Source organism: Scyliorhinus torazame, chromosome 24 (genome assembly GCF_047496885.1).
Source record: "Scyliorhinus torazame isolate Kashiwa2021f chromosome 24, sScyTor2.1, whole genome shotgun sequence".
Lineage (NCBI taxonomy): Eukaryota > Metazoa > Chordata > Chondrichthyes > Carcharhiniformes > Scyliorhinidae > Scyliorhinus > Scyliorhinus torazame.
Window position 1 is genome coordinate 24,854,630 of NC_092730.1, and position 18,736 is coordinate 24,873,365.

An 18,736-nucleotide genomic window follows, 5' to 3' on the forward strand; every position below is an offset into this window, starting at 1 on the left:
GGGTGTACACGTGTATGTGAGAGAGGGGGATGTACACGTGTATGTGTGAGAGAGAGTGTGGGTGTACACGTGTATGTGAGAGAGAGGGGGGGTGTACACGTATATGTGAGAGAGGGGGGGGGTGTACACGTGTATTGTGAGAGAGAGGGGGTGTACACGTATATGTGAGAGAGAGGGGGGTGTACACGTGTATTGTGAGAGAGAGGGGGGTGTACACTTATATGTGAGAGAGAGGGGGGTGTACACGTGTATGTGAGAGAGAGGGGGTGTACACGTGTATGTGAGAGAGAGGGGGTGTACATGTATATGTGAGAGAGAGGGGGGTGTACACGTGTATTGTGAGAGAGAGGGGGTGTACACATGTATTGTGAGAGAGAGGGGGCTGTACACGTGTATTGTCAGAGAGAGGGGGCTGTACACGTGTATTGTGAGAGAGAGGGGGGTGTACACGTGTATGTGAGAGAGAGGGGGTTGTACACTTATATGTGTGAGAGAGGGGGGTGTACACGTGTATGTGAGAGAGGGGGGTGTACACATGTATGTGAGAGAGGGGAGTGTACACGTGTATTGTGAGAGAGACGGGGTTGTGTACATCGGGTAGCGCCTGCAGCAGCCGATCCCACAGGCCTGTGAAATAGTGAATGAGTACGCTTATACATTAAGGCATAGAGCTGGTACACTATTGGAGCTGTCTGTAATAGACCGCACGGGGCCTACGGGTGCGAATGGTCATGTTCCCCGTGTTTTCTTTTATTCGTTTATGGGACGTGGGCGTCGCAGTTTGTGCCAGCATTTATTGTCCGTCGCTAAATGCCCTTCAGGGGGCAGTTCAGAGTCAACCACATGGCTGCGGGTCTGGAGTCACATGTAGGCCCGACCGGATGAGGACGGCCTATTTCCTTCAATAAAGGGACATTAGTGAGCCAGATGGGTTTTGCCGACAATCCACAATGGTTTCACGGCCTTCCATTTAAACTCCGGATCGTTATTGAATTCAAATTTCACCACCTGCAGTGGCGGGTGTCGAACCTGGGCCCTCAGGGCACGACCCTGGATTTCTGGTTTACTGGTCCAGCGACAATACCACTGCACCACCTCCTCCCCAAAATTCAGGAATCATAGCTGCAGGAAAACTCCGTGGGCCCGACGTGATTTGAAGACGAAACCTTCGGATCTGGAGTCAGACGCGTTCCCGTTGCGCCACATGCGGAGTACAGGAACACCCCCCCCCCGCGTGCGCGCTAGGGGCGGGGGATCTCGGCTGGCCTCCATGTGAAAGGAAGCCGTCCGCGTACATATGGTACACAGAAAACGTGACCAGGCCCACTTTGCGGTGGACCACACCAATCGGGTAAGCGATGAAAGGAATCAGGAATTAGCAATGGCTTGGTAAAATGGTGGACGTTGGCGAGATCTTGGATAGACAAATGGTTCGGCTCAGGGCTGGCGGTGGGCTGGCCGGGCAGTGGATGGTTCATGTATGGATTCCAAATTCATCCCAGAGGAATGGTGGGCAGATCCGATGGGCAGTGGGTAGAACCCGGATAATGGCTAAATTGGCGGGTTTCAGAGAACCGCAAAGTGGGCCTGGTCACGCTTTCTGTGTACAACGCTAGAGGTTATTCACAAAGGTCCCCCCCCCCCCTTCTCAACCTCGCCCCATCGCCTGAGGTGTGGGGATCCTCAGGTTAGATCACCAGCAGCCAGCTCTCCCCCCTCAAAGGTGGCCGTAGACTGGGGCGACTTTACTTCCAGCACAGGGGTGGGGAGTGGCCTTCAGAGGGCCAGTACAGACTCGCTGGGCCGAACGGCCTCCTTCTGCAATGTGGGGATTCTAGAACCGGGTCCCCGCGGAGTGGACAAACTCGCCACCTTCCTTCTGAATATCGCCTTTTTTGACACAGTCCATCAACCGTCGTCCGGTTGGAGGCTAACAGTCTCCCCCCTCCCCCGTCTCGCCACTCTCTTCCACCCCTCCCCGACTCGCCACTCTCTTCCACCCCCCGCCTCGCCGCTCTCTTCCACCCCCCCCGCCTCGCCGCTCTCTTCCACCCCCCCCGCCTCGCCGCTCTCTTCCACCCCCCCCCCGCCGCTCTCTTCCACCCCCCCGCCTCGCTGCTCTCTTCCCCCCCCTCCCCCGCCTCGCCACTCTCTCCCCCCCACCCCGCCTCGCCACTCTTCCACCCCTCCCCCGCCTCGCCGCTCTCTTCCCCCCCCCCCCTCACCCCACATGAATTATTTAATTTATCTCTCGAGTGGCAATAGCTCCACACCCCTCATCCTTTGGTGTGTGTGTGCACGCGTGTGTGTGTGCGCGTGTGTTGTGTATGTGCGCGTCTGTTGTTTGTGTGTGTGCGTGCATGTGTTGTGTGTGCGTGGTGCGTGTGTGCACGTGTGGTGTGTGTGTGCACTTGTGGTGTGTGTGTGCACGCGTGTGTGTGTGTGCGCGTGTGTTGTGTATGTGTGCGTCTGTTGTTTGTGTGTGTGCGCGCATGTGTTGTGTGTGCGTGGTGCATGTGTGCACTTGTGGTGTGTGTGCACGTGTGGTGTGTGTGTGCACGTGTGGTGTGTGTGTGCACGCGCGTGTGTTTGTGCGCGTGTGTGTGTTGTGTGTGTGCCCGTGTCTGTGTGAGCTGCCCGTCTGTGGCATGCTGGGTATGGATTGGCCGCAGGTGTCTGCGAGCAGCAGTGTGGCGCTGATCCCTCGCACCGAGGGCCTGCTGAGTCACCCATGACGTGTCAGACATCCGTGACGCCTACCCCAGTCACCCAGCTGTCTGGAATTGGAGACGGAATGAGATTACATCCAAATGCATCAGAATTAAGTGGACTCAATCTGACTTCTTTTATGCAGGAAACGGCCAAAAGCAGTCTGGATTCATTTGTTTTTCTGATTTCAGCGGCCCAGAGGGAGGGTTTCCAGTCGCAGCGTAATTGAAATGGAAACGTCCCGGTTTGTGACAGCTGGAATTGTGGCGTAATATTAATTGCAGCAGAGTGTCCAGCGGGAGGGTGATTACTTTCTTCAAGCAGTCCCAGCGTCCCAAATCACATCGGTCACGTTCCTTGTCCGCTGGCCCTGTTCACACAGAATCACAGAGGAATCTTTCAAAAAAAAATCGAAGGTGCCTGAACCCTGCGCGTTCCGACGTGCCCGTGACTCGATGCGTGGGTTTAGCGTGTCACCACCAGTAGCGAGGGGGAGCTTTCTTTCACCCCACCGCCACCACCTCATGGGTGGCGCAGTGGTTAGCACTGTTGCTTCACAGCGGCCAGGGACCCGGGTTCGATTCCCGGCAGGGTCACTGTCTGTGCGGAGTCTGCACGTTCTCCCCGTGTCTGCGTGGGTTTCCTCCGGGCGATCCGGTTTCCTCTCACAAGCCCCGAAAGACGTGCTTGTTGGGTGAATCGGACGTTCTGAATTCTCCCTCCGTGTACCCGAACCCGCGCCGGAATGTGGCGACGAGGGGATTTTCCCAGTAACTTCATTGCGGTTGATGTCCGCCGACTTGTGACAATAATAAAGATTATTATTGTGGGGTGTAGGGTCGAACCGAGTGTCTCGCTAGGCCTGTTTCAGAGTGTGGGGGGGGGGGGGGGAGCCACGTGTAGGCCAGACCGGGGTAAGGAGGGCAGACTTCCCCCTTTCCCGGGACGTTAGTGAACCAGGTGGGGTTTTTACACCAATCGATGATCGTTGTCACGGTGACCGTCCCTGAGACTGAGCTTTACAATTCCAGATTTCGTGAAGGGAATTTGTATCCCACCAACTGCCGGGGCGGCACCTGACCGTCAGAGGATCAGCGTAGCCTCGGGAAGACCTGTCCAGTCAGATTACCACTCCGCCACTGTCTCCCCCTGTCAAAAAAAAACCCTCACACAACGACGTTGGAGATGCAATGCCGAACCTGGATCAATAATGTCAGCCTTTAAACCCAGAGTGAATGTGTGTGAGTGAGTGAGTGTGAGTGCGTGTGAGTGAGTGAGTGTGAGTGAGTGAGTGTGTGAGTGAGTGCGTGAGTGAGTGCGTGTGAGTGAGTGTGTGTGAGTGTGAGTGAGTGTGAGTGCGTGTGAGTGAGTGAGTGAGTGTGAGTGCGTGTGTGTGTAAGGGTGTGTGTGTGAGTGCGTGTGTGTGAGTGCGTGTGAGTGAGTGTGTGTGAGTGTGTGTGTGAGTGAGTGCGTGAGTGAGTGCGTGTGAGTGAGTGTGTGTGAGTGTGAGTGAGTGCGTGTGAGTGAGTGAGTGTGAGTGAGTGAGTGAGTGTGAGTGCGTGTGTGTGTAAGGGTGTGTGTGTGAGTGCGTGTGTGTGAGTGTGAGTGAGTGCGTGTGAGTGAGTGAGTGTGAGTGAGTGAGTGAGTGTGAGTGCGTGTGTGTGTAAGGGTGTGTGTGTGTGTGTGAGTGCGTGTGTGTGAGTGCGTGTGAGTGCGTGTGTGTGAGTGCGTGTGAGTGAGTGTGTGTGAGTGTGTGTGTGAGTGAGTGCGTGAGTGAGTGCGTGTGAGTGAGTGTGTGTGAGTGTGAGTGAGTGTGAGTGCGTGTGAGTGAGTGCGTGTGTGTGTAAGGGTGTGTGTGAGTGTGTGTGAGTGAGTGCGTGTGAGTGTGAGTGAGTGCGTGTGAGTGTGAGTGCGTGTGAGTGAGTGCGTGTGAGTGCGTGAGTGTGAGTGCGTGTGTGTGTAAGGGTGTGTGTGTGTGAGTGCGTGTGTGTGAGTGCATGTGAGTGTGAGTGCGTGTGAGTGAGTGCATGTGTGTGAGTGCGTGTGAGTGAGTGTGTGAGTGCGTGTGTGTAAGGGAGTGTGTGTGAGTGCGTGTGTGTGAGTGCATGTGAGTGTGAGTGCGTGTGAGTGAGTGCATGTGTGTGAGTGCGTGTGAGTGAGTGCGTGTGTGTAAGGGTGTGTGCGAGTGCGCGTGTGTGCGAGTGTGTGTGAGTGCGTGTGTGTAAGTGCACGTGTCCGTGTGTGAATGCATGTGTGTGAGTGTGCATGTGTGTGTGCGCGTGTGAGTGAGTGTGTGTGAGTGCGTGTGTGTAAGGGTGTGTGTGTGTGTGCACGTGCATGTTAGTGAGGGTGTGTCAGTGCCTGTGTGTAAGTGTGCGAATGCATGAGTATGTTTGCGTGCATATGTGCGCATGTGTGTGCATGTGTGAGGGTGTGTGACTGTGAGCGGGTGTGCACAAGAGTGTGATTGCGAGTGTGTGTGGGTGGGTGTATGAGTGTGTGTGTGAGTGAGTGTGTGTGATGTGCGATCAATTACACTCAAGACGAAGTGATTTCATAACTGAGGCTTTAATCGACTAGAACCTTTTCCCAGCAGCTTCGGTACAGAAAGTGAAGGCTGCTGGGACGGCACCGTCTCTTATACTCCGCCTTCAGGGCGGAGCTACGTAATACAGCCAATGGTAGACTCCTGGGTCTAACCAATGGTCATCAGCCTCTCAGGTACCGCAATACCTGGTACTACCACAGTGCGTTACGGGCCTAATCCTCCAACAATATAACAAGCGTTGTGCAATACGGCGGACAGTGCTAAATTAACCGCTCCTCTCCCTTATTCCTGTTTTTCAGACCAATATCCCATTTCTGCAGAATGTGCTCAGCAATGATCAATTTCTATTCGGCACAGTCGACACTCAGTTCATCGACGAGAACCCCGACCTTATCCTGATGAAGCCGGTGCAGAACCGAGCTCAGAAGCTGCTCCATTACCTCGGTAAGGTTCCAGGGCACTGCCACGCGGGTCCTCCCACTGCCACGCGGGTCCTCCCAGGGCACTGCCACGCGGGTCCTCCCAGGGCACTGCCACGCGGGTCCTCCCAGGGCACTGCCACGCGGGTCCTCCCAGGGCACTGCCACGCGGGTCCTCCCAGGGCACTGCCACGCGGGTCCTCCCAGGGCACTGCCACGCGGGTCCTCCCACTGCCACGCGGGTCCTCCCAGGGCACTGCCACGCGGGTCCTCCCAGGACACTGCCACGCGGGTCCTCCCAGGGCACTGCCACGCGGGTCCTCCCAGGGCACTGCCACGCGGGTCCTCCCACTGCCGCGCTGGTCCTCCCACTGCCGCGCGGGTCCTCCCAGGACACTGCCACGCGGGTCCTCCCGGGGCACTGCCACGCGGGTCCTCCCACTGCCGCGCTGGTCCTCCCACTGCCGCGCGGGTCCTCCCAGGACACTGCCACGCGGGTCCTCCCGGGGCACTGCCACGCGGGTCCTCCCACTGCCGCGCTGGTCCTCCCACTGCCGCGCGGGTCCTCCCAGGACACTGCCACGCGGGTCCTCCCGGGGCACTGCCACGCGGGTCCTCCCACTGCCGCGCTGGTCCTCCCACTGCCGCGCGGGTCCTCCCAGGACACTGCCACGCGGGTCCTCCCGGGGCACTGCCACGCGGGTCCTCCCAGGGCACTGCCACGCGGGTCCTCCCGGGGCACTGCCACGCGGGTCCTCCCAGGGCACTGCCACGCGGGTCCTCCCAGGGCACTGCCACGCGGGTTCTCCCAGGGCACTGCCGCGCGGGTCCTCCCACTGCCGCGCGGGTCCTCCCACTGCCACGCGGGTCCTCCCACTGCCACGCGGGTCCTCCCACTGCCGCGCGGGTCCTCCCGGGGCACTGGCACGCGGGGTCCTCAGTCTACTTCTCTCCGAGCGGAACAGTCCCAACCCTCCCCAATCTATCCTCATAGCTGAAATTTCTCATCCCTGGAACCGTTCTTGTGAACCTCTTCCACGCTCTCTCCACCGCGGACACATCCTTCCCACAGTGTGGCATCCACAACTCTACACACTCCTCGAGCTGAGGTCTTGTATAATAATACTAATTATTATTAATTATTATTAGGTCTTGTATAACCTCCAGCATAACCTCCTTGTTCTATAAAGTGAAGGCTCCTCCGGGATTGGCTGAGGTAAAGTAACGTCGCCATGGTTCCTGTTGGCCAAGGGTTGCTCCCCCCCCTTTGAGGGGGGGGGGAGAGCTGACCGTTGGTGATTTATCCCAAGGATCACCACAGCTCGGGTGAGGGGCAAGGTTGAGAAGTGGTTAGCAATGCTGCCTCACAGCGGCAGGGATCCGAGTTCGATTCCCGGATTGTGTCCTGGCGGAGACTGCACGTTCTCCCCGTGTCGGCGTGGGTTTCCTCCGGGCGCTCCGGTTTCCTCCCACAAGTCCCGAAAGACGTGCCTGTTGGGTGAATCGGATATTCTGAATTCTCCCTCTGTGTACCCGAACCGGCGCCGGAATGTGGCGACGAGGGGATTTTCACAGTAACTTCATTGCAGTGTTAATGTGACAATAAAGATTATTAATTAATTAGAGTCGGAAATAAAACAGCTCGGAATTAGAACGGCTGTTCAGAAAGGGAGTTCTTGACCCCGCTAACGTCAGTGATTGGGCGACACCGCTAGTACCCGTGATGAAAAAGGACGGGGATCTGAACGCATTTGTGGCAATTTTAAAGTCACTGTTAATCCTGTACTGTGTGCAGAGCAGCACCCTCTGCCCCTGTCTGATGACCTATTCGCTGGATCGGCTGGAGGCCAACACTTCAGTAAAATCGACCTCAGTCAAGCCTATCTTCAAGTGAATGTGGATCAGGATTCACAACAGTTATTGACGATTGTGACACACGCAGAGGGTTATTTCGATACAAAAGATGGCCATTTGCCATCACTTCGGTGCCAGTGTTCCAACGAGCTAGCGATCAAATTTGAAGCGGATTAGAGGGAGCCCAGTATTACCTGGATGACATCTTGGTCGCGGGGAAGTGTGACGAATAAAATTTCCACAATCGCGATGCCACAGTCCAGAACGTTACGATGTGGAGATCGTAGAATTTACAGTGCAGAAGGAGGCCAGCCGGTCTCTCGAGATGCCCGCGTTGGACTGGGGTGAGCACAGTAAGGGTTAGGGTTAGGGTTCAACACCAGGTTAAAGTCCAACAGGTTTGTTTCGAATCACTAGAAGATTATGGATTAAGCGTCCGAGAACAATAATCTTCAGTTGAATACCTGGGTCATGTCATCGACGCCAAGGGACAGCATAAGTCGCCGTCGAAATCGAAAGCTCCGAGGCGTCCGCATCTCAAAACGTCAACCAACTTTGATCTTTCTGTGGCTTACTGGACTGCGGAAGGTAATCTGGTGAATTTTCAAAAACTCTTACACAATCTGCTGTGTCGAAAACAAAAACTGGAAATTGGGGGGGGGATGAATGTGAGAGAGCATTCATTCAGGCCAAAGAGGCGCTACTCAAGTCAGCGCCGCCCTGAATTGCACTGTGACATCAATACAGCGCCTCAACGGAACCACTTCCCCAGTGTGGGTTTTTAACGCCTCTCCTCGAGGGTTGCAGAAGGATATGTCGGAGCTTTTCTGGAGAAACAATCTCAGGCACCAGCGAGTCAGCTGCCCAGTGCCCACCTCCATCTTCGCCGGCTGACTGCGCTGTCACGGCTGCACCAGCGATACCTAGTACAATTTTAAAAAGGATGAGCAAACTGGGGGTGGAGGGGAGAGTGTGGAATTCTCCGACCGTTTAGGGCAGCGGGATTCTCAGAACGGGGGGATTGAGCTTGGCGCCGGATACACGGTCCTCGCTAGCAGCAGGTGGCGGGGCGGACCCGCAACGGGGAATGCCGGCCGGGCCTCGGGATGGGTCTTTCCACACCCAACAGCTGGCAGGGCGTCGCCACGGCGACTTTGGGCCACTCGGCAAATCTTCCCGCCCTGCCCGCAACGACGCCCACTGCTGACCGGCTAGGAAAATCCCGCCCGGATTGGATTGGATTTGTTTATTGTCGCGTGTACCGACGTACGGTGAAAAGTATTTTTCTGCGAGCAGCTCAACAGATCATTAAGTTCATGGGAAGAAAAGGGAATAAAAGAAAATACACAATAGGGCAACACAACATATACAATGTAACTACATAAACACCGGCATCGGATGAAGCATACAGGGTGTAGTGTTAATGAGGTCAGTCCGTAAGAGGGTCGTTTAGGAGTCTGGTGACAGTGGGGAAGAAGCTGTTTTTGAGTCTGTTCGTGCGTGTTCTCAGACTTCTGTATCTCCTGCCCGATGGAAGAAGTTGGAAGAGTGAGTAAGCCGGGTGGGAGGGATCTTTGATTATGCTGCCCGCTTTCCCCAGGCAGCGGGAGGTGTAGATGGAGTCAATGAATGGGAGGCAGGTTCGTGTGATGGACTGGGCGGTGTTCACGACTCTCTGAAGTTTCTTGCGGTCCTGGACCGAGCAGTTGCCATACCAGGCTGTGATGCAGCCCAATAGGATGCTTTCTATGGTGCATCTGTAAACATTGGTAAGGGTTAATGTGGACATGCCGAATTTCCTTAGTTTCCTGAGGAAGTCTAGGCGCTGTTGTGCTTTCTTGGTGGTAGCGTCAACGTGGGTGGACCAGGGCAGATTTTTGCATTTTGTGCACCCCTAGGAATTTTAAGCTGTTAACCATCTCCACCTCGGCCCCGTTGATGCTGACAGGGGCGTGTACAGTACTTTGCAGGATTGTGACCTTGGGAATGAGCTGAACCTTACAGGAAGTGTAAGGCGTTCCGTGGGAATTAGGATGAGTCTGGAGTTATAAATACAGGAATGAGGGTGAGGCAGGGGCTGGGAGGGGTGATGCTTTGGAGGGGAAGGTATGTAACCTTGGTAACGGTGAAGACATTGGCCGAGAGTTTCTGGCCTGTCCGGCCGGCAGGGGATCTTCCGCCCTGCTGGAGGCGACCCACCCACCCACCGCCGGAAAACTCACTGGAGGAGGGGACAGGAGATCGTATCCATTGGGGCCAAAAAAAGGCAGTAAGGTTCTGAACAGTCTTGTTGGACTTCAGGCAATGGGCAGGAGGTTTGCGACGGGGGCCGAGACCAGTGGCTTCCCGCAGCCACAGAGTCCCTGCAGTGCAGAAGGAGGCCATTCGGCCCGCCGAGTCTGCACCGACCGTCCGGAGGAGCACCTGACTTCGGCCCCCTCCCTCGCCCGACCCCTGTGATCCTACCTGACCTACTGGACGCTAAGGGGAAATTTATCGTGCCCACTCCCTCCCTAAGAACTGCCTCCCATGGGTGCAATAAAGGGGGAGCTGGATTCCAGAGCCGGCGACGGCCCCCCCCCCCCCCCATCCCGCAAAGGCGAATAGCAGAGAAAGAAAAGGGGAGAGCTGGAAGGAGGGGAGGGAGGGGGCACAGAGAGGTAGATAGAGGAATGGCGAGAGAGAGAGAAATAGACTTTGAGGGACAGAGACAGAGGAAGAACGAACAATGCGGACGGAATTAGAGAAGAGGACAGAATGAGCCACATTGCTGGAAGCAGGTCTCTCTGAACATTGCCCCAGGGGACCAACTAGTGAAAGTTTCAGAGCTTGATTTCCTGCCCCACTAATTAGATTCCTTTAATTTCCTCTCCAAGCACAGTTGCCGGCAGGAGCAATCCGTGCACTTTACCTGCTCTACTGCGATCATTTCAGCTTGAACAATGTCGCTGCGAATGAATCATTCATGTGGCCCAGTCCCTCTCTCTCTCTCCTCGTTCACCGATCAGCTCCCTGGCACAGTCTCACACGGCAACATCTCACAAATATCCACACGCAATGAATCACCAGGAGCCGGCTTTCCACCATTGCCTCCTGCCCCCTCTCCTGCGGGTGTTGTCCCCGGACTAATTTAGGAGATGTCAGTCCCACTCTGAGTGTCAGATCGCTTTTATATATCGGCCGCTGTCCCCCACTCCCATCCTCCCCTCGGGCTATCAAACTGCTCACATTTCAGGGATCGAACATGAGCGGAAAACCCTTCTGTCCCCTTTGCCTCCCTTTGCCTCCCTCCCCCCCCCCCCCCCCCACATCTTTAACTGGGACATTTAACCAGAGCAGCACATTTAACCTGCACAGCACCAGGGACCCGGGTTCGATTCCGGCCTCGGGTGACTGTCTGTGCGGAGTTTGCACGTTTTCCCCCCGTGTCTGCGTGGGTTTCCTCCGGATGCTCCGGTTTCCTCCCACAGTCCAATGATGTGCAGGTGAGGTGGATTGGCCGCGTTAAATTGTCCCTTAGTGTCCAAAGATGTGCAGGTTAGGTGGATTGGCCGTGCTAAATTGCCCCTTAGTGTCCAAAGATGTGCAGGTTAGGTGGATTGGCCGTGCTAAATTGTCCCTTAGTGTCCAAAGATGTGCAGGTTAGGTGGATTGGCCGTGCTAAATTGTCCCTTAGTGTCCAAAGATGTGCAGGTTAGGTGGATTGGCCGTGCTAAATTGTCCCTTAGTATCCAAAGATGTGCAGGTTAGGTGGATTGGCCGTGCTAAATTGTCCCTTAGTGTCCAAAGATGTGCAGGTTAGGTGGATTGGCCGTGCTAAATTGTCCCTTAGTGTCCAAAGATGTGCAGGTTAGGTGGATTGGCCGTGCTAAATTGTCCCTTAGTGTCCAAAGATGTGCAGGTTGGGTGGATTGGCCGTGCTAAATTGTCCCTTAGTATCCAAAGATGTGCAGGTTAGGTGGATTGGCCGTGCTAAATTGTCCCTTAGTATCCAAAGATGTGCAGGTTAGGTGGATTGGCCGTGCTAAATTGTCCCTTAGTGTCCAAAGATGTGCAGGTTAGGTGGATTGGCCGTGCTAAATTACCCCTTAGTATCCAAAGATGTGCAGGTTAGGTGGATTGGCCGTGCTAAATTGCCCTTAGTGTCCAAAGATGTGCAGGTTAGGTGGATTGGCCGTGCTAAATTGCCCCTTAGTGTCCAAAGATGTGTAGGTTAGGTGGATTGGCCGTGCTAAATTGACCCTTAGTGTCCAAAGATGTGTAGGTTAGGTGGATTGGCCGTGCTAAATTGTCCCTTAGTGTCCAAAGATGTGTAGGTTAGGTGGATTGGCCGTGCTAAATTGTCCCTTAGTGTCCAAAGATGTGCAGGTTAGGTGGATTGGCCGTGCTAAATTGACCCTTAGTGTCCAAAGATGTGTAGGTTAGGTGGATTGGCCGTGCTAAATTGTCCCTTAGTGTCCAAAGATGTGCAGGTTAGGTGGTTTGGCCGTGCTAAATTGTCCCTTAGTGTCCAAAGATGTGCAGGTTAGGTGGATTGGCCGTGCTAAATTGACCCTTAGTGTCCAAAGATGTGTACGTTAGGTGGATTGGCCGTGCTAAATTGACCCTTAGTGTCCAAAGATGTGTACGTTAGGTGGATTGGCCGTGCTAAATTGCCCCTTAGTGTCCAAAGATGTGCAGGTTAGGTGGATTGGCCGTGCTAAATGGCCCCTTAGTGTCCAAAGATGTGCAGGTTGGGTGGATTGTCTATGCTAAATTGCCCCTTAGAGTCCAAAGATGTGCAGGTTAGGTGGATTAGCCATGCTAAATTGCCCCATAGTGTCCAAAGATGTGCAGGTTAGGTGGATTGGCCGTGCTAAATTGTCCCTTAGTGTCCAAAGATGTGCAGGTTAGGTGGATTGGCTTGCTAAATTGTCCCTTAGTGTCCAAATGATGTGCAGTTTAGGTGGATTGGCCGTGCTAAATTGTCCCTTAGTGTCCAAAGATGTGCAGGTTAGGTGGATTGGCTTGCTAAATTGTCCCTTAGTGTCCAAATGATGTGCAGTTTAGGTGGATTGGCCGTGCTAAATGGCCCCTTAGAGTCCAAAGATGTGCAGGTTAGGTGGATTGGCCGTGCTAAATTGTCCCTTAGTGTCCAAAGATGTGCAGGTTAGGTGGATTGGCCGTGCTAAATTGCCCCTTAGTGTCCAAAGATGTGCAGGTTAGGTGGATTGGCCGGGCTAAATTGTCCCTTAGTGTCCAAAGATGTGCAGGTTAGGTGGATTGGCCGTGCTAAATTGTCCCTTAGTGTCCAAAGATGTGCAGGTTAGGTGGATTGGCCGTGCTAAATTGCCCCATAGTGTCCAAAGATGTGCAGGTTAGGTGGATTGGCCGTGCTAAATTGTCCCTTAGTGTCCAAAGATGTGCAGGTTAGGTGGATTGGCTTGCTAAATTGTCCCTTAGTGTCCAAATGATGTGCAGTTTAGGTGGATTGGCCGTGCTAAATTGTCCCATAGTGTCCAAAGATGTGCAGGTTAGGTGGATTGGCCATTCTAAATTGTCCTTTAGTGTCCAAAGATGTGCAGGTTAGGTGGATTGGCCGTGCTAAATTGTCCCTTAGTGTCCAAAGATGTGCAGGTTAGGTGGATTGGCCGTGCTAAATTGCCCCTTAGTGTCCAAAGATGTGCAGGTTAGGTGGATTGGCCGGGCTAAATTGTCCCTTAGTGTCCAAAGATGTGCAGGTTAGGTGGATTGGCCGTGCTAAATTGTCCCTTAGTGTCCAAAGATGTGCAGGTTAGGTGGATTGGCCGTGCTAAATTGCCCCTTAGTGTCCAAAGATGTGTACGTTAGGTGGATTGGCCGTGCTAAATTGACCCTTAGTGTCCAAAGATGTGTACGTTAGGTGGATTGGCCGTGCTAAATTGCCCCTTAGTGTCCAAAGATGTGCAGGTTAGGTGGATTGGCCGTGCTAAATGGCCCCTTAGTGTCCAAAGATGTGCAGGTTGGGTGGATTGTCTATGCTAAATTGCCCCTTAGAGTCCAAAGATGTGCAGGTTAGGTGGATTAGCCATGCTAAATTGCCCCATAGTGTCCAAAGATGTGCAGGTTAGGTGGATTGGCCGTGCTAAATTGTCCCTTAGTGTCCAAAGATGTGCAGGTTAGGTGGATTGGCTTGCTAAATTGTCCCTTAGTGTCCAAATGATGTGCAGTTTAGGTGGATTGGCCGTGCTAAATTGTCCCTTAGTGTCCAAAGATGTGCAGGTTAGGTGGATTGGCTTGCTAAATTGTCCCTTAGTGTCCAAATGATGTGCAGTTTAGGTGGATTGGCCGTGCTAAATGGCCCCTTAGAGTCCAAAGATGTGCAGGTTCGGTGGATTGGCCGTGCTAAATTGTCCCTTAGTGTCCAAAGATGTGCAGGTTAGGTGGATTGGCCGTGCTAAATTGCCCCTTAGTGTCCAAAGATGTGCAGGTTAGGTGGATTGGCCGGGCTAAATTGTCCCTTAGTGTCCAAAGATGTGCAGGTTAGGTGGATTGGCCGTGCTAAATTGTCCCTTAGTGTCCAAAGATGTGCAGGTTAGGTGGATTGGCCGTGCTAAATTGCCCCATAGTGTCCAAAGATGTGCAGGTTAGGTGGATTGGCCGTGCTAAATTGTCCCTTAGTGTCCAAAGATGTGCAGGTTAGGTGGATTGGCTTGCTAAATTGTCCCTTAGTGTCCAAATGATGTGCAGTTTAGGTGGATTGGCCGTGCTAAATTGTCCCATAGTGTCCAAAGATGTGCAGGTTAGGTGGATTGGCCATTCTAAATTGTCCTTTAGTGTCCAAAGATGTGCAGGTTAGGTGGATTGGCCGTGCTAAATTGTCCCTTAGTGTCCAAAGATGTGCAGGTTAGGTGGATTGGCCGTGCTAAATTGCCCCTTAGTGTCCAAAGATGTGCAGGTTAGGTGGATTGGCCGGGCTAAATTGTCCCTTAGTGTCCAAAGATGTGCAGGTTAGGTGGATTGGCCGTGCTAAATTGTCCCTTAGTGTCCAAAGATGTGCAGGTTAGGTGGATTGGCCGTGCTAAATTGCCCCTTAGTGTCCAAAGATGTGCAGGTTAGGTGGATTGGCTGGGCTAAATTGTCCCTTAGTGTCCAAAGATGTGCAGGTTAGGTGGATTGGCTGTGCTAAATTGTCCCTTAGTGTCCAAAGATGTGCAGGTTAGGTGGATTGGCCATTGCTAAATTGTCCCTTAGTGTCCAAAGATATGCAGGTTAGGTGGATTGGCCGTGCTAAATTGTCCCTTAGTGTCCAAATATGTGCAGGTTAGGTGGATTGGCCGTGCTAAATTGCTCCTTCGTGTCCAAAGATGTGCAGGTTAGGTGGATTGGCCGCGCTAAATTGTCCCTTAGTGTCCAAAGATGTGCAGGTTAGGTGGATTGGCCGCGCTAAATTGTCCCTTAGTGTCCAAAGATGTGCAGGTTAGGTGGATTGGCCGCGCTAAATTGTCCCTTAGTGTCCAAAGATGTGCAGGTTAGGTGGATTGGCCGCGCTAAACTGTCCCTTGGTGTCCAAAGATGTGCAGGTTAGGTGGATTGGCCGTGCTAAATTGTCCCTTAGTGTCCAAAGATGTGCGGGTTAGGTGGATTGGCCGTGCTAAATTGCTCCTTCGTGTCCAAAGATGCGCGGGTTAGGTGGGGTTACGGCGAAGGGTGGGGGAGTGAGCCTCGGTGGGATCGGTGCAGACTCGATGGGCTGAATGGCCTCGTTTTGCACTGTCGGGATTCTATGATTCGCCGCTCTAATACCTCACAGCCAGTACTGGCTGTTACTTCTGCACACAGTGAAGTACAATTAACTGATAAATAGGCCTGTTCACCGTATCATCTGACTCCGCTGGATATGTAACGTCCACCAACAGAACCTATTCACCCCAGACAGGCTGAATGCTGAGGGTTTCCATTCAGCACCCAGAGTGGTACCACACACTCTCGAGCAGGGCGTTTCCCTCTTCCAGTCTTTTCCGGAGCTCCCCCGGGATTGGGCAGGAATTGCAGACCACAGACAGTCTTCCCATCAAATGAGCTCCCCTTGCTCCTCGGCGCAGCGAAGCGGCGAGCGATGAGAATTCACACGTTGGGGAGCGAAACGTGAATTTATACACTGCGCGTCGCCCTTTTGTGCCTCTTCAGTGGGCTGCTGGGACGGCGCGAGAAGAGCTCGTCTTTTAACTGATGCGTGGGCAGTGCAATTTGTTTCTTTCCGAGACTCAAGACTCCCCTTTTCTGAAGTTCGATCCATCCCCTTCAGAACAGAGCACATCCTCAACCTTCTGATGAGTAATTGGGGACTCTATAGTCAGGGGCACAGATAGGAGATTTTGTGGGAGCGTGAGAGACTCACGTTTGGTATGTTGCCTCCCAGGTGCAAGGGTACGTGATGTCTCGGATCGTGTTTTCCGGGTCCTTAGGGGGGAGGGGGAGCAGCCCCAAGTCGTGGTCCACATTGGCACCAACGACATAGGTAGGAAAGGGGACAAGGATGTCAGGCAGGCTTTCAGGGAGCTAGGATGGAAGCTCAGAACTAGAACAAACAGAGTTGTTATCTCTGGGTTGTTGCCCGTGCCACGTGATAGTGAGATGAGGAATAGGGAGAGAGAGCATTTAAACACGTGGCTACAGGGATGGTGCAGGCGGGAGGGTTTCAGATTTTTGGATAACTGGGGCTCTTTCTGGGGAAGGTGGGACCTCTACAGACAGGATGGTCTACATCTGAACCTGAGGGGCACAAATATCCTGGGGGGGAGATTTGTTAGTGCTCTTTGGGGGGGTTTAAACTAATGCAGCAGGGGCATGGGAACCTGGATTGTAGTTTTAGGGTAAGGGAGAATGAGAGTATAGAGGTCAGGAGCACAGATTTGACGTCGCAGGAGGGGGCCAGCGTTCAGGTAGGTGGTTTGAAGTGTGTCTACTTCAATGCCAGGAGTATACGAAACAAGGTAGGGGAACTGGCAGCGTGGGTTGGTACCTGGGACTTCGATGTTGTGGCCATTTCGGAGACATGGATAGAGCAGGGACAGGAATGGATGTTGCAGGTTCCGGGGTTTAGGTGTTTTAGTAAGCTCAGAGAAGGAGGCAAAAGAGGGGGAGGTGTGGCGCTGCTAGTCAAGAGCAGTATTACGGTGGCGGAGAGGATGCTAGATGGGGACTCTTCTTCCGAGGTAGTATTGGCTGAAGTTAGAAACAGGAAAGGAGAGGTCACCCTGTTGGGAGTTTTTTATAGGCCTCCTAATAGTTCTAGGGATGTAGAGGAAAGGATGGCGAAGATGATTCTGGATATGAGCGAAAGTAACAGGGTAGTTATTATGGGAGACTTTAACTTTCCAAATATTGACTGGAAAAGATATAGTTCGAGTACAATAGATGGGTCGTTTTTTGTACAGTGTGTGCAGGAGGGTTTCCTGAAACAATATGTTGACAGGCCAACAAGAGGCGAGGCCACGTTGGATTTGGTTTTGGGTAATGAACCAGGCCAGGTGTTGGATTTGGAGGTAGGAGAGCACTTTGGGGACAGTGACCACAATTCGGTGACGTTTACGTTAATGATGGAAAGGGATAAGTATACACCGCAGGGCAAGAGTTATAGCTGGGGGAAGGGCAATTATGATGCCATTAGACGTGACTTGGGGGGGATAAGGTGGAGAAGTAGGCTGCAAGTGTTGGGCACACTGGATAAGTGGGGTTTGTTCAAGGATCAGCTACTGCGTGTTCTTGATAAGTATGTACCGGTCAGACAGGGAGGAAGGCGTCGAGCGAGGGAACCGTGGTTTACCAAGGAAGTGGAATCTCTTGTTAAGAGGAAGAAGAAGGCCTATGTGAAGATGAAGTGTGAAGTTTCGGTTGGGGCGATGGATAGTTACAAGGTAGCGAGGAAGGATCTAAAGAGAGAGCTAAGACGAGCAAGGAGGGGACATGAGAAGTATTTGGCAGGAAGGATCAAGGAAAACCCAAAAGCTTTCTATAGGTATGTCAGGAATAAGCGAATGACTAGGGAAAGAGTAGGACCAGTCAAGGACAGGGATGGGAAATTGTGTGTGGAGTCTGAAGAGATAGGCGAGATACGAAATGAATATTTTTCGTCAGTATTCACTCAGGAAAAAGATAATGTTGTGGAGGAGAATGCTGAGCCCCAGGCTAATAGAATAGATGGCATTGAGGTACGTAGGGAAGAGGTGTTGGCAATTCTGGACAGGCTGAAAATAGATAAGTCCCCGGGACCCGATGGGATTTATCCTAGGATTCTATGGGAGGCCAGGGAAGAGATTGCTGGACCTTTGGCTTTGATTTTTATGTCATCATTGGCTACAGGAATAGTGCCAGAGGACTGGAGGACAGCAAATGTGGTCCCTTTGTTCAAAAAGGGGAGCAGAGACAACCCCGGCAACTATAGACCGGTGAGCCTCACGTCTGTAGTGGGTAAAGCCTTGGAGGGGATTATAAGGGACAAGATTTATAATCATCTAGATAGGAATAATATGATCAGGGATAGTCAGCATGGCTTTGTGAAGGGTAGGTCATGCCTCACAAACCTTATTGAGTTCTTTGAGAAGGTGACTGAACAGGTAGACGAGGGTAGAGCAGTTGATGTGGTGTATATGGATTTCAGCAAAGCGTTTGATAAGGTTCCCCACGGTAGGCTATTGCAAAAAATACGGAGGCTGGGGATTGAGGGTGATTTAGAGATGTGGATCAGAAATTGGCTAGCTGAAAGAAGACAGAGGGTGGTGGTTGATGGGAAATGTTCAGAATGGAGTACAGTCACAAGTGGAGTACCACAAGGATCTGTTCTGGGACCGTTGCTGTTTGTCATTTTTATCAATGACCTAGAGGAAGGCGCAGAAGGGTGGGTGAGTAAATTTGCAGACGATACTAAAGTCGGTGGTGTTGTCGATAGTGTGGAAGGATGTAGCAGGTTACAGAGGGATATAGATAAGCTGCAGAGCTGGGCTGAGAGGTGGCAAATGGAGTTTAATGTAGAGAAGTGTGAGGTGATTCACTTTGGAAGGAATAACAGGAATGCGGAATATTTGGCTAATGGTAAAGTTCTTGAAAGTGTGGCTGAGCAGAGGGATCTAGGTGTCCATGTACATAGATCCCTGAAAGTTGCCACCCAGGTTGATAGGGTTGTGAAGAAGGCCTATGGAGTGTTGGCCTTTATTGGTAGAGGGATTGAGTTCCGGAGTCGGGAGGT

General features: G+C 52.9%; 1 protein-coding gene across 1 annotated transcript in view; it reads left to right on the forward strand.

Annotated features, from left to right (window-relative positions):
* Positions 1–1,297: 1,297 nt before the first annotated feature.
* Positions 1,298–18,736, forward strand: part of LOC140400218 (pyruvate carboxylase, mitochondrial-like) — a 606,247-nt gene continuing 588,808 nt past the window's right edge. Inside the window, exons 1-2 of the mRNA XM_072489687.1 lie at positions 1,298–1,351; positions 5,557–5,701. Coding sequence (XP_072345788.1) covers positions 1,298–1,351; positions 5,557–5,701 — 199 coding nt within the window. The remainder of the gene's footprint in view (positions 1,352–5,556; positions 5,702–18,736) is intronic.